Here is a 14,583-nt window from a genome sequence, read left to right on the forward strand (position 1 = left end):
TTTTTTTTTTTTTTAATGAGTGTCATCAGCATGGAAGCATGTCCTCTACATTGTTGGCCGAAGCATGAAGGGGCATACGAATGTTTATCATATCTGGCATGTAAATGCATACCTTGCAATGCTGGCTACAAAAGTTCCATGCAAAGGCCTGTTCTCACTTTCAGGAGACATTATAAATAATAAGCAGGCAGCATTATGTCCCGTAAATGTAAACAAACTTGTTTGTCTTAGTGATTGGCTGAACAAGAAGTAGGACTGATTGGACTTGTAGGCTCTAAAGTTTTACATTGTTTTGGGTTTTTTTGAGTGCAGTTATGTAACAAAAAAAAATTTACATTTGTAACTTGCAGTTTCACGATAAAGAGATTGCACTACAGTACTTGTATGAGGTGAATTAAAAAATACCATTTCTTTTGTTTATCATTTTTAGAGTGCAACTATTTGTAATAAAAAATAATAATATAAAGTGAGCACTGTGCATTTTGTATTCTGTGTTGTAATTGATATCAATATATTTGGAAATATAGAAAAAAACATCCAAAATATTTAATACATTTCACTTGATATTCTATTGCTTAACAGTGTGATTAAAACTGCAATTAATTGCAATTAGCTTTTTTAATCGCAATTCATTTTTTAGAGTTAATCGCATGAGTTAACTGTGATTAGTGAACAGCCCTAATAGTAAAATTTTATTTATATATATCCCTGACATCGTATTTCAAAACTTATTTCAGTAATATTTGTCCCTACATCTGTCTCAATGAGAAGTGCTGCTTTTTTATTTACATAACTTTCTCTGTTTTGTTTTTAGTTTGACTCAGCTTGCACCCCTATTTTCATGTGTATCTTTGGAAAAGCTTAATATCAGCAACAACTGCTTGTCAGGTGAGTATGTAAAATGAATTAAACAATATATTTTTGTAAAAATTACCTTTAGGCTTTTTTTAGGAATACAGGCAACCAGCATATTATAAATGTCAATTGTTTATTAAAATATATAGAATGGGGTCTTAAAATGACAGGAGCTATTCTATTCTATGACCACCTTCATAGAATCATAGAATATTAGGGTTGGAAGAGACCTCAGGAGGTCATCTAGTACAATCCCGTGCTCAAAGCAGGACCAGCACCAACTAAATCATCCCAGCCAAGGCTTTGTCAAGCCAGGCCTTAAAAACCTTTAAGGATGGAGATTCCACCACCTCCCTAGGTAACCCATTCCAGTGCTTCACCACCCTCCTAGTGAAATAGTGTTTCCTAATATCCCCCTCCCCCCAATCATTTTCCTTCCCTTCTGCTGGACTTTTTCCAATTTGTCCACATCCCTTCTGTAGTGGGGGGGACCAAAACTGGACGCAATACTCCAGGTGTGGCCTTACTAGTGCCAAATAGAGGGGAATAATCACTTTCCTCGATCTGCTGGCAGTGCTCCTACTAATACTGCCCAATATGCCATTGGCCGTCTTGGCAACAAGGGCACACTGCTGACTCATATCCAGCTTCTCTTCCACTGTAATCCCCAGGTCCTTTTCTGCAGAACTGCTGCTTAGCCAGTCGGTCCCCAGCCTGTAGCAGTTCATTAGTGTAGTATCTGGGCACCTTCCAGTTGTGTATTAAGTGATATCACTAACATCTGTCACGTGTGGTTTGTTCTCTCTCTCATCCTTTCCCCAGGGGAAGAATTGTGTTTCTTTCTTTCTTTTTTTTTAATGTACATGCTGCTATGTGCTTATGTTAAAGAAGGGTTGAAGAAGTGCATCTTGCATTTGGATTAGAAGGTGATGAAGTTTGTGAGTTCATTTTGCCATCTCAGATGGGCCCCCCCGAGACAGCTCTTTCTTCCACACAGAAGAGTATTACCCTTATGATAGGAAGATTCATTATTCTTCAGGAGCATTTGTTGGTCAGACTTCATCCCAAAGTTTCTAATGATCTTTGAGATATGCTGGGCCTAGGCTGTTGAGCACTGCAAACATAAGGACCATTATTCTATGGGAAGCCAGAGTAGGCAGCAGAGGACATGTTTGACATGCACACAGTAGCCTATGTTGCTAAGGAGATGCTTGTCTGCTGTACTAGTTGTAGTTTCCCAAGGGCTGAGTGCTTGCACTGCTGTAGTCCAGATGAGAGGTGAGGAAGGCTTATGTAACTGAGGCCAGCAGCATGGAATGGAGTCTCCTATCCAAGTAGAGTTGTTAGAAGGTGTTTTATTCATGGATGCTGCTATGTGAGAATTTAGAATCGGAGTGAGGAATCTGGGAGCACTACTCACCTACAGACTGACTTCACCAACTGAGGGTGTGTACCTTCAACCAAAGGAGATTGCACTATGGCTGCAGACTCCTCAAACTGCTTTCCTCTCTCTATCAGCATAACCTCTGTAAAGTTCTTTTTCAACCAGTTGATCTTAATCCATGAGATGATCTCACCCAAGCACTGGGGCATCTTAGTGGTAGGTCATGTATGGTGAAAAATAGGTAAAGCTGTGTGCCACCTGCATGCTGCTGGCTAAAGAACAAAAAACCTAGACATGAATTACTGCTATATTCCAAACACTGAAGAGTATCTTGTAGCTTTTATTCCACAGACTCAAGCTGGAATTGTATACCATCAGCTCTATTTGTAGTAGTCCGTGTTAGTTGTGCATTTCCAGCTATAATGCAAAGGATCATAATTTAATGTCAGAGTGCTCTTTAGATGCAGGAAATCTGGAAAGAAGGAATATATCATCATTCTATGTTTTGGGATGTTCAGATGCCTTGTTGTCCTCACCTGTATTTCTAAATGTAATAGCATAATGTTTGATCAAATACCTATTTATCTAGATATTTCAGGTATTTCCAAACATATTCAGGTAAACAGGTGACTACTTTACAAGACAACAGAAATGTTTGTACACTTTTGCTGAATTTTATGATTTCTGTTAAATTGAATTTTACTTGAATATACTCTATACTAGAGCTGGTTGAAATTTGAGAAAGCCTTTTCACAAAAAAGTTTGGACAGTTGTCATTTTGTTTCTAACAGAATCCACAATAACTGAGAGTTTGTTAATGATACTACTTTACTATAATTGTTTGCTTTTACACATGTCTGCACCTTAATTATTCAGTATTATATTTACTTTTTCTTCCCTAATGTAATATAGACCTTGAGAGTGTCATCATATGGTTTAGTGGATGTCAAAAACTAAGTGAGTTGTCACTCAATGGAAATCCAGTTCTCCAAGAAAAAAATTGGAGGTAAGATAAACAATTAATTAACCCTTACAATATATCCATTGCTTAACAAAATCTAAATCAATCAAAGTTCACACATAGCCAGATGGTAAATAAATCTTAATATTTAAGTTAGCTAAATAGTAATTTTATAAAGATCTGGAGGTTGCAATCAATACATTATACATTTTATTATTCAGAATATTATATCTGATCATTTTTGAAATCTAAATATTATAAATACCTCCATCCAACAAATGAAATTATCCCTCAGCTCTCCTGCACACACTGGAAGTGCAGGGTTAGTATACATTTCTGCATCTAGGCTTGTGGCAACATCAGCAAATGTTGATATTTTTATAGGTGATCTGATTTTTTTTTCTTGGTGTAAATGCTGGTATTTTTTAAAGTTAGATATTGTTGGGAAATAATATCCAGAGAGTCATCATCCTTCTAGGGATTCTAATTTTAGGCAAAGATTAAGGCCTGAGCTTATATGATCAGGGAAAACTTATAGTGGTAAATATTAATCTTTCTCTACATTTCCTGGATGTAACAAAGACTTGGGTAAGTAGCTGGCAGTGAGATTAATTATGAAGAGCTGTGCAGGGCTTGCCAGCTGTGGGAGATATTCATTTCCCCTTTTTGTTTAGAGGGATGCATTTTGCATCACTCACTAACCTCAGATTTGGGGCTGTCTTCCAGTTTATGACTATGATGGTTAATTGTCTGGGCAGCCTGCCTGTGGGTAGGTGTTCACTGCAAAAACAAACACTTTGTTCTTAACTCAGGTTAGCTAACTCAGGTTAAAATATCAGTGAAGACACAGCACACAGTTTTTAATTTGGGTTAGCAGCTTGAATTCAACCAGCTTTAATACAAGTTGCTAACCCAAGTTGCCATGTCTTTGATGCAGTTTTAACTTGAGTTAGCTAATGTGAGTGAGCTAACTTGAGTGAAGAACACACCTTTTTTTGCACTGTAGGCATACCCACTGTTGCGGAGAACATGCCTACTTCAGGCCTCAATAATGATAAAAGTATGAATCAATAAAACCCTAGAAAAAACTGCCAGATGGCAAGCTGAGACTACCTTCTACTTTTCAAACAGTTCTGCTGTTACCATTCCCTCATCCTGTTTACCTGCTTCATCTATGTGTTGTTTCCGGTTGTGAGTTTAGCTTCTGAGCTCTCTAGGACAGGGACTGCCTTCCTGTTCCATGTTTGTATGGCACATAGCACAATGGGGCTATGATCCTGGCTGGGGCTCAGAGCCTGACTGACATGCCTGGACAACCAACCCCACACCTATAGTAACGTGCACATAGCTAAGACCATTCAGACATGTGTACCCAGGCCACACTAGTACACCCAGGCCACACTAGTAGTGTTTTGGGGAAGGTAAGGGAATTGACTTCAAGCAGCAAAAGAAGGCCCAGCCCCTTCGCTTGTCCTTGAGAGTAGGGCGAAAAAAACGCTCTGTTTTGCTTCTCAGCAAGAGGAGTGCAGCTGATCAGAAGTACCCAGCTTTATGGGGTGCTGCCCACCAAAATCTCTGCCATCAGCAACAGACAGAAAGAGAAGCCAGTTCCCTAACATAAGTAATCGCCCCCCACAAACTGGAATGAGCAGATAGAGAGAAAAGTCAGCATGCCCTATTCTGTAGAGAGGGAACTCCCAGATTACACTGTCCAGTGGAAGACTGACTGTCAGCATCAGTCACTAGGCTTCTTGTGCACCAGGAGTCGAGGGAAGGCCAGGGTTTCAGCAACCCAGACCCTGCTTCCCTGCCAGCCTAGCTTGTAGTGAGATTTCACAACTATGAGTACAGTGGTACTGCATGTAGGTGGTTAGGAAAGAGGAGAGTTTAGACCTGGTCTGTGTTTGCACAGAAAGGTGGAGGTGCATAGAAGTGAAGGAGCATGTCAGTATCACCATGTACCAAAATGCTGGGCAGGCCGGAAAAATTCATAGGATTATCTGTAAATTTACTTGCTTCAGTAAGCCTTATAGAGCTTCAACACCAGGAATATGCCAACCACCCTAAAATTATTTAAAAATCTCATCTTGTGCTTGTCAAGTTATAAATGGACACTTACACCATAGTAAATGTATGTGAAAGGCAGTATTGTGGTGTTTTGGGAGTGTTTTTTGGAGGGAAGATTTGTTTCCCTGATACTTAGTATGGGTGTAAGGTGCTGAGTTAAAGTTGGATCCTGCCTGATCCTGCCAATTTTTGGACTCGAGCACCTTGCCCTCCCTTTTCTTCCCTTCCAACTCTGAATTCCACTGCTTAAAAGGAGAACAGTTTTCACCACCACAGTTAAATTTGGGGCTGGGAGGAACCCTGGCTCATCTCAATACAAAAATTTGAGACTGGCTGCTGGATTCTGCAGTCCTTTTGTGTTCAGAGATTTATAACTTGGATGGGGGTGAGAGGGAATGAGTCTGGATAAAAAGAATTGGAAAAAGTTCATGACTTCAGCGTTCGTTTTATGGAGACATTCTGTTTCCTTCTGATTTCTTTTCTTCGCAGTGAAGGACTCTGAAGAGTCATTGAAGGTATAAGTGAGCAAGTAGCTGTCTCTCTTCACTTGTAAAATTGTTGACACAAAGCATGCTTTCCCTACCCACAACTCTTTGGTCTTAGATACACTTCTGCAAACAAACTAGTATGACACTTCTAAATGAATGAAGTAGGAACAGTAGAGGGTATACTGTGGAAGAGAACTGTGATGTACATACATACATCTCTTTACAATAGCACTGATGGGGGGGAACTGCATAAAAATGGGCTGAATTCTGCACTGTTTATTTGAGGAAAATTCTTATTGATATCAATGGAAACTTTGCTCAAGCAAGGACCCCAAAATGTAGCCCAACATTTCTGGATTTTTAGTAAAATGCTGTATATTTTCATAAGTTTGCCAGAGTGTGGCAGTGGTTACTTCAAACTTATTCTCCCTTCTAATTAGCATTTTTTCCCCAACTCCAAATAAAATTAAAGAACATGTCTTAAAATGTTTTATAGCTTTATAAAGTTAAACACACAAATTAAGATGTTTTAGTAGAGTACTTACTGCTTCATAAAAAGAGTGAGCATTGGCCTGTTCTGGCACAGATGTTTGTCACTCAGATATTTCACAGCATACCTATCACTTCATCTCTGTTCTCTTTCTGAAATGGTGTACAAATTTAAATTGTCAGGTTTACTAGGTTCCATCTCTTTGAGTTACTGCAATCCCTGTCATAATCTCAATAGAACACTTTTATGATATTTCCAGAGTGTGATTGCTGTGAAATGCTTCTTAAAAAGTAGTTTTCATTTGACTAAACATTGAGAAAACAATATTTGATTATGGATTTTTGTATGCAATGGTATATAGGACATAAAAACATAAGAACGGCCATACCGGGTCAGACCAAAGGTCCATCTAGCCCAGTATCCTGTCTACCGACAGTGGCCAATGCCAGGTGCCCCAGAGGGAGTGGACCTAACAGGCAATGATCAAGTGATCTCTCTCCTGCCATCCATCTCCATCCTCTGACAAACAGAGGCTAGGGACACCATTCCTTACCCATCCTGGCTAATAGCCATTAATGGACTTAACCACCATGAATTTATCCAGTTCTCTTTTAAACGCTGTTATAGTCCTAGCCTTCACAACCTCCTCAGGTAAGGAGTTCCACAAGTTGACTGTGCACTGCGTGAAGAAGAACTTCCTTGTATTTGTTTTAAACCTGCTGCCTATTAATTTCATTTGGTGACCCCTAGTTCTTGTATTATGGGAATAAGTAAATAACTTCCTTATCCACTTTCTCCACATCACTCATGATTTTATATACCTCTATCATATCCCCCCTTAGTCTTCTCTTTTCCAAGCTGACGAATCCTAGCTTCTTTAATCTCTCCTCATAGTTCTTCAGTTGTGGCTGAGATGTGCTTAGTGTAACAGTGTGGGGGAGAGAAGCGGACAAAGTATTAAATCTCAGGCTTCAGAAACTGAGCCAGTCTCGGGTGTAAAGCAGAGCAGCTTCAGGGACATTGAGGCCTGGTCTACACTAGGAGTTTATGTCGAATTTAGCGCCGTTACATCGAATTAACTCTGCACCCGTCCACACCACGAAGCTATTTAGTTCGACATAGAGGTCTCTTAAATTCAACTTCTGTATCCTCCCCAACGAGGGGTATGTCTACACTACGAGAGTAGTTCGATTTTACTTAAATCGAATATGTGGAATCGATATTACAAAATCGAACGTGTGTGTCCACACTAAGGACAGTAATTTGACTTTGTGAGTCCACACTAACGGGGAAAGCGTCGACATTGGAAGCGGTGCACTGTGGGCAGCTATCCCACAGTTCCTGCAGTCCCCGCTGCCCATTGGAATTCTGGGTCGAGCCGCCAATGCCTTCTGGGTAAAAAAATGTGTCGAGGGTGCTTTTGGGTAACTGTCGTCATCCGTCCGTCACTACCGCCCTCCCTCCCTGAAAGCGCCGGCGGGAAATCAGTTCGCGCACTTTTCTGGTCAGTGACAGCGCGGACGCCACAGCACTGCGAGCATGGAGCCCGCTGCGACCATCGCTGCAGTTATGGCCGTTGTCAACACCTCGCAGCTTATCATCCACCTTTCCCAGAGGCAGATGCAGAGAAATCATGCGAGGAGGCTACGGCAGCGCGGTGAGGGCCTGAAGTCTGAGAGTGGCACAGACCTGTCAGAAAGCACGGGACCCCGCGCCGAGGACATCACGGTGGCAATGGGTCATGTTGATGTTGTGGAACGGCGATTCTGGGCCCGGGAAACAAGCACGGACTGGTGGGACCGCATAGTGCTGCAGGTCTGGGATGAATCACAGTGGCTGCGAAACTTTCGCATGCGGAAGGGGACTTTCATGGAACTTTGTGAGTTGCTGTCCCCTGCCCTGAAGCGCAATGACACCCGGATGCGAGCAGCCCTGACTGTCCAGAAGCGAGTAGCCATAGCCCTCTGGAAGCTTGCAACACCAGACAGCTACCGGTCAGTCGCGAACCACTTTGGCGTGGGCAAATCTACCGTGGGGGTTGTTGTCATGCAAGTAGCCAATGCAATCGTTGAGGTACTGCTCTCAAAGGTAGTGACCCTGGGAAATGCGCAGGTCATCATAGATGGCTTCGCCGCGATGGGATTCCCAAACTGCGGTGGGGCTATAGATGGAACTCACATCCCTATCCTGGGACCGGACCACCAGGCCAGCCAGTACATCAACCGAAAGAGCTACTTTTCAATGGTGCTGCAAGCACTGGTGGACCATAGGGGACGTTTTACAAACATCAACGTCGGATGGCCGGGCAAGGTTCATGACGCTCGTGTTTTCAGGAACTCTGGTCTGTTTAGACGGCTGCAGGAAGGTATTTACTTCCCGGACCACAAAGTAACTCTTGGGGATGTGGAGATGCCTATAGTCATCCTCGGGGACCCAGCCTACCCGCTAATGCCCTGGCTCATGAAGCCCTATACTGGCGCCCTGGACACTGAAAAAGAACTCTTCAACTACCGGCTGAGCAAGTGCAGAATGGTGGTGGAGTGTGCTTTTGGCCGTCTCCAGGGGAGATGGAGAAGCTTACTGACTCGCTGTGATCTCAGCGAAACCAATATCCCCATTGTTATTGCAGCTTGCTGTGTGCTCCACAATCTCTGTGAGAGCAAGGGGGAGACCTTTATGGCGGGGTGGGAGGTTGAGGCAAATAGCCTGGCTGCTGATTACGCCCAGCCAGACAGCCGGGCGATTAGAAGAGCGCAGTGGGACGCGCTGTGCATCCGGGAGGCTTTGAAAGCTAGGTTCCTGAGTGAGCAGGGTAACCAGTGACTTTTAAGTTTGTGTACAGAGAAGCTGAACCTGCCCCCGTTTCTTTACCCACTAAATGTTCAGTATCCTCTGCAGTTACATACCCCGTTCCCCCCCTTCCAACACACGTTTAAAAATAAAATCACTTGAATTTTGTTAATGAACACCATTTTCTTTATTACTGTTTTCGCGGGAAAGTGTTGAACCTGGGATGCAGACTGTGGTGGGGAGCGGGTGTAGTGTAGTGATGCAAATGATGCTTCTAAACTCCAGGAATGACAGGCTCCGCAGTGGTGGACTGGTTGTTTCAACGGAGCCTGCCACCCCTCCTGTTCGGGACTGTGTGTGTGGGGGGGGCTATGTGACTTTGTGGCAGGGGGAGGACGGTTACAGATCCCCTGCTCCGTGGCTCTGTGATCCAGGATAAGGACCGCTGCATAAGATCTCTAACTGCCCTCCCCCGCCACAAAGTCACAGAGCAACCCCCACCCCCCCACCACAGAACATGAAAACCACCTCCCAGACTGACCAGGGTAACTAGTGACTGCACTGTGTGTGTGCCCTCCTGCTGAACCTGCCCCCGCCTCTGTACCCTGGTAAAGGTGACTGTCCTGTCCAATTACCAACCCCCTTCAGACAGACTCTCCTCTAAAAGAACATGATGGAAACAGTAATTAACAGAAACATATTTTTTATTAGCAACTACACATGAAACTGGGGGGTGAAACTTGGACGGGGGCTTGGGTGAGGCGGGAAGGAAAGGACTTGTCAAATTTTGGGGAATGAGAGCCTTCTAGTACTAGAGCAGTCTGCAGGGGTGGAGTGAGAGTTTTCACGGACTCTGCCGCCCCTCCTTCTTGGGACTTTGGGTGAGGGGGGTATGGGACTTGGTGGCGGGGGAGGGCGGTTACAGATAGACTGCAGCGGGGCTCTGTCCTCCTGCCTCTGGTCCTGCAGAACATCCACAAGGCGCCGGAGCGTGTCCGTTTGCTCCCTCATTAGTCCAAGCAGCGTTTGAGTCGCCTGCTGGTCTTCCTGCCGCCACCTCTCCTCCCGTTCCATGTGTGATCGGTGCATTTGGGACAAGTTATCCCTCCACTGGGTCTGCTGGGCTGCCCGGGCTCGGGAGCAGCCCATAAGTTCCGTGAACATGTCCTCCCGTGTCCTCTTCTTCCTACGCCTAATCTGCGCTAGCCTCGGGGAGTGTGATGCCAGGCTAGGTCGGGAGACAGTCGCAGCTGTGGGAATGGGAAAAAGGGAGTGAATTCCTCAGAAAGATAAATTTAGTTGTGAACAAAGAACATAGTCTTTCTCTGTGAACAAGACCATGCACAGCACCTATCACATGCGCACTCAGGACAAGTTCGAATTTTCGGCCTTCGCATTCAGTGCCTGGGGTCTTGCAGTGCAGATCAGAGAAGCGGGGCAGGACACCGGAATTTGTGTAGCAGGCCGACATGGTAAGCCGTAGACTTGTGGCTGCTTAAAACTTTAATAGTAGCACTGGCCTCCTTTCACATTGAAAGCAATGCCAGTCCCTGCTGCCAGCAATCCGGCAAGCATGAACTCTGCCCCTGTCCCACCCCCTCTCGGCTGTCCCAGGGAAAGATCCCTGTATGCTGCCCCTCTCCTGCCTCCACCGCGTGGCTGTAAACCGCCGGTTACAGTTCTGTACAGGAACAGGCAAGCAGTCCCAATACTAACATTCCCCTACCTAATTCAAAGCAGGTCACCATGAGCCACATCACTCTGATGAGGATTTCAGAGACGGAAAAAGAAAGGATGCTTCGGGAAAGCCTGCAAAGACCAGGGCCATATGCCGCCATCCTCTGCAGGGCAATGATCCCGGAGTACTTGCTTGTCTCCTGGCGCGGAAATGTTTGCTACTACGGAGGACCCAATAAGGCCGCTCTCCCCAGGAACCTGATGCAAAGGCTTTCCAATTACCTCCAGGAGAGCTTCGTGGAGATGTCCATGGAGGATTTCTGCTCTATCCCCGGACATATAGACCGGATTTTACTGTAGCTGCACTGGCAGGGACTAAACAGTAGAGCGGCTTGGGCAGAACAATCATGCTAAACCGGACATTGTTAGATTTTTTTTAGTAGTTGCACTGCCAGGGACTGAAACGTTAAGCGCCTAGGGCAAAGTAATCATGCAAAACCCATTGTTAATATTCCTGTTTTGTAAAAAATAAATGTTTAGATGTTTTAAACACTTACTGAGTGATCCTTCCCCTGATTCTGTGTCCAGGTTAACGGCTGGGGACGGTTGGTAGGGGATTTCTGTAAGGGTGATGAAGAGATCCTGGCTGTCGGGGAAATCAGCCGGGGAAATTACCGTCGATTTCCATCCACACCTAGCCTAATTCGACATGGCTATGTCGAATTTAGCGCTACTCCCCTCGTTGGGGAGGAGTACAGAAGTCGAATTTAAGAGACCTCTATGTCGAACTAAATAGCTTCGTGGTGTGGACGGGTGCAGAGTTAATTCGATGTAACGGCGCTAAATTCGACATAAACTCCTAGTGTAGACCAGGCCGAGGGGAGTAGCGCTAAATTCGACATGGCCATGTCGAATTAGGCTAGGTGTGGATGGAAATCGACGCTAATAGCTCCGGGAGCTATCCCACAGTGCACCACTCTGTTGACGCTCTGGACAGCAGTCCGAGCTCGGATGCTCTGACCAACCACACAGGAAAAGCCCCGGGAAAATTTGAATTCCTTTTCCTGTCTGGGCAGTTTGAATCTCATTTCCTGTTTGGACATTGTGGCGAGCTCAGCAGCACTGGCAACGATGCAGAGCTCTCCAGCAGAGATGGCCGTGCAATCTCAGAATAGAAAGAGGGCCCCAGCATGGACTGATCGGGAAGTCTTGGATCTGATCGCTGTGTGGGGCGATGAGTCCGTGCTTTCCGAGCTGCGCTCCAAAAGATGGAATGCAAAGATCTATGAGAAGATCTCTAAAGCCATGGCAGAGAGAGGATACAGCCGGGATGCAACGCAGTGCCGCGTGAAAATCAAGGAGCTGAGACAAGGCTACCAGAAGACCAAAGAGGCAAACGGACGCTCCGGATCCCAGCCCTAGACATCCCGTTTCTACGAGGCACTGCATTCCATCCTAGGTGCGGCCGCCACCACTACCCCACCACTGACCGTGGACTCTGAGGATGGGATATTGTCGACGGCTGCTTCCTCGGACATGTTAGTGGATGGGGAAGATGAGGAAGAAGATGAGGAGGACGAGGCAGTCGACAGCGCTTACAACGCTGATTTCCCCGACAGCCAGGATCTCTTCATCACCCTTACAGAGATCCCCTACCAACCGTTCCCAGCCGTTTGCGTCCCCTTCCGCATGCGAAAGTTTCGCAGCCACTGTGATTCATCCCAGACCTGCACTATGCGGTCCCACCAGTCCGTGCTTGTTTCCCGGGCCCAGAATCACCGTTCCACAACATCAACATGACCCATTGCCACCGTGATGTCCTCGGCGCGGGGTCCCGTGCTTTCTGACAGGTCTGTGCCACTCTCAGACTTCAGGCCCTCACCGCGCTGCCGTAGCCTCCTCGCCTGATTTCTCTGCATCTGCCTCTGGGAAAGGTGGATGATAAGCTGCGAGGTGTTGACAACGGCCATAACTACAGCGATGGTCACAGCGGGCTCCATGCTCGCAGTGCTGTGGCGTCCGTGCTGTCACTGACCAGAAAAGTGCGCGAACTGATTTCCCGCCGGCGCTTTCAGGGAGGGAGGGCGGTAGTGACGGACGGATGACGACAGTTACCCAAAAGCACTCTCGACACATTTTTTTACCCAGAAGGCATTGGCGGCTCGACCCAGAATTCCAATGGGCAGCGGGGACTGCGGGAACTGTGGGATAGCTGCCCACAGTGCACCGCTTCCAATGTTGACGCTTTCCCCGTTAGTGTGGACTCACAAAGTCGAATTACTGTCCTTAGTGTGGACACACACGTTCGATTTTGAAATATCGATTCCACATATTCGATGTAAGTAAAATCGAACTACTCTCGTAGTTTAGACATACTCTGAGGGCCATCCCAGCAGCTGAGGAATACGGGCAACCAACTGTGCACATTTTCCCTGCCCACATCCCCTAGACTGTGGGAGGGTTGTCAGGAAGCCTCTATAACAACTTTGTACTACCCAAGGATTATTCTATAGTTGGGAAATCTTTAAGGGGCTGGATCTGCCATCTTTCTGGCTGCTTTGTGAGATATGAAGCAGCCAGAGTGGGCACCAGGATCTGGCCCTATAATGTGGGGTGATCTTTGCTTTCACTATATGCTTGATGCCTTTAATGGACTTCTTTGCCCAGGAGTTGTATCTCACTCCTTCATATGGGATTTTAAAACTGGCTGAAAACCATTCCATAAATAAGCTGCATATTTTTTCTTAGGGTAGTCCAATAATATTCCATAAAACCTGTATTTTAATTTGGAGAAGGAGCCTTCTCAAGGTTACTGCCTCCCCCTGTAGCATCTCCTGAAGCAGTGAGTCCTTGTTGATCCCTTTTCTTACCACCTTTTACCCCCATAACAGGAGAGGGCACTGTGCTGACCTCCCCCCCCATCACCTACAGTGGTGTTTGTTTTTGCTCCCAATGCATGTACATTTTCCATATTTAAATGTAAAGCACATCTTCATTTTAAATCCGTGTTTTGAAAGTGAATGTCTATGAATGCCAGCTAGGTGGGCTGATAAGAAGTCATACACTCCAGCCAAAGTTCCTGGTCTGTTGTAACCCAGGGTATTTGTCTCCTTTGCCATCCTCTGTCTATATTCTCTGTCATGCTTTAACCGTGCTACCTCACAATAATGTAGCATAAGCCTTTGCCATTAAGTCCTCTTACTTGAACAAGGAAATACAACTCTCTCGCAAATTATGCTCACATAACTGCAAAAGGTTGCTCTTAAAATTTTGAGGCACTTTAAGTCTGCGGGGTTTATTCTCATCTTTTTTTTGTTCTTTTTGCCCCCTTTCTCTGACTGTTGTTCCCTAAAGAGCCAAGTAAATAAATCGACAAACTCCCCCTTCCAAACCTTTTCCTTAACCTTTTTAGACAGATGATTCCTGAGCGGCCAGTCTGATCCTGCATCAGATCCAGAGTTCTTTCATTTAACTTTCTGGCTTGGTAGCTTCAAGAGAAAGATGGCAGGCCTGGAATCCAACTTTTGTCTTGTACATGATAGGGCAGAATAAACTATTGAGTCAATAAGCTGTCCCTATTACTCAACTTTTTAAGTGAGCCATTTAGTTGATTCAGAGAAGCTTTAGATTGACCAGAGTAATCTAAACTGTTCTTTCCAAATAAGGGCATCTAGTATTTATTTGGGAAAGTATTACTTATATAGAATAGCTCTAGGGATAGAAAAGAGATATTAAGCCCATTAAAAATGTCAGTATTCTGGGTTGAGATAACAAGGGAACTTTCAGATAAGTTATGAGTAATGTAGTTGATTATGATTTTGACTAGGAACATTTAAAAATAAAATAAAAGAGCTTAGCAATTGGATCCTGG

The 14,583-nt window shown here is 45.0% G+C and overlaps 1 protein-coding gene across 1 annotated transcript in view; it reads left to right on the forward strand.

Moving 5' to 3' along the window:
• Nucleotides 1-14,583, forward strand: part of LRRIQ1 (leucine rich repeats and IQ motif containing 1) — a 159,128-nt gene that overhangs the window by 40,274 nt on the left and 104,271 nt on the right. Inside the window, exons 12-13 of the mRNA XM_065423814.1 lie at nt 815-888; nt 3,152-3,245. Coding sequence (XP_065279886.1) covers nt 815-888; nt 3,152-3,245 — 168 coding nt within the window. The remainder of the gene's footprint in view (nt 1-814; nt 889-3,151; nt 3,246-14,583) is intronic.

Source organism: Emys orbicularis, chromosome 1, assembly GCF_028017835.1.
Source record: "Emys orbicularis isolate rEmyOrb1 chromosome 1, rEmyOrb1.hap1, whole genome shotgun sequence".
NCBI lineage: Eukaryota > Metazoa > Chordata > Testudines > Emydidae > Emys > Emys orbicularis.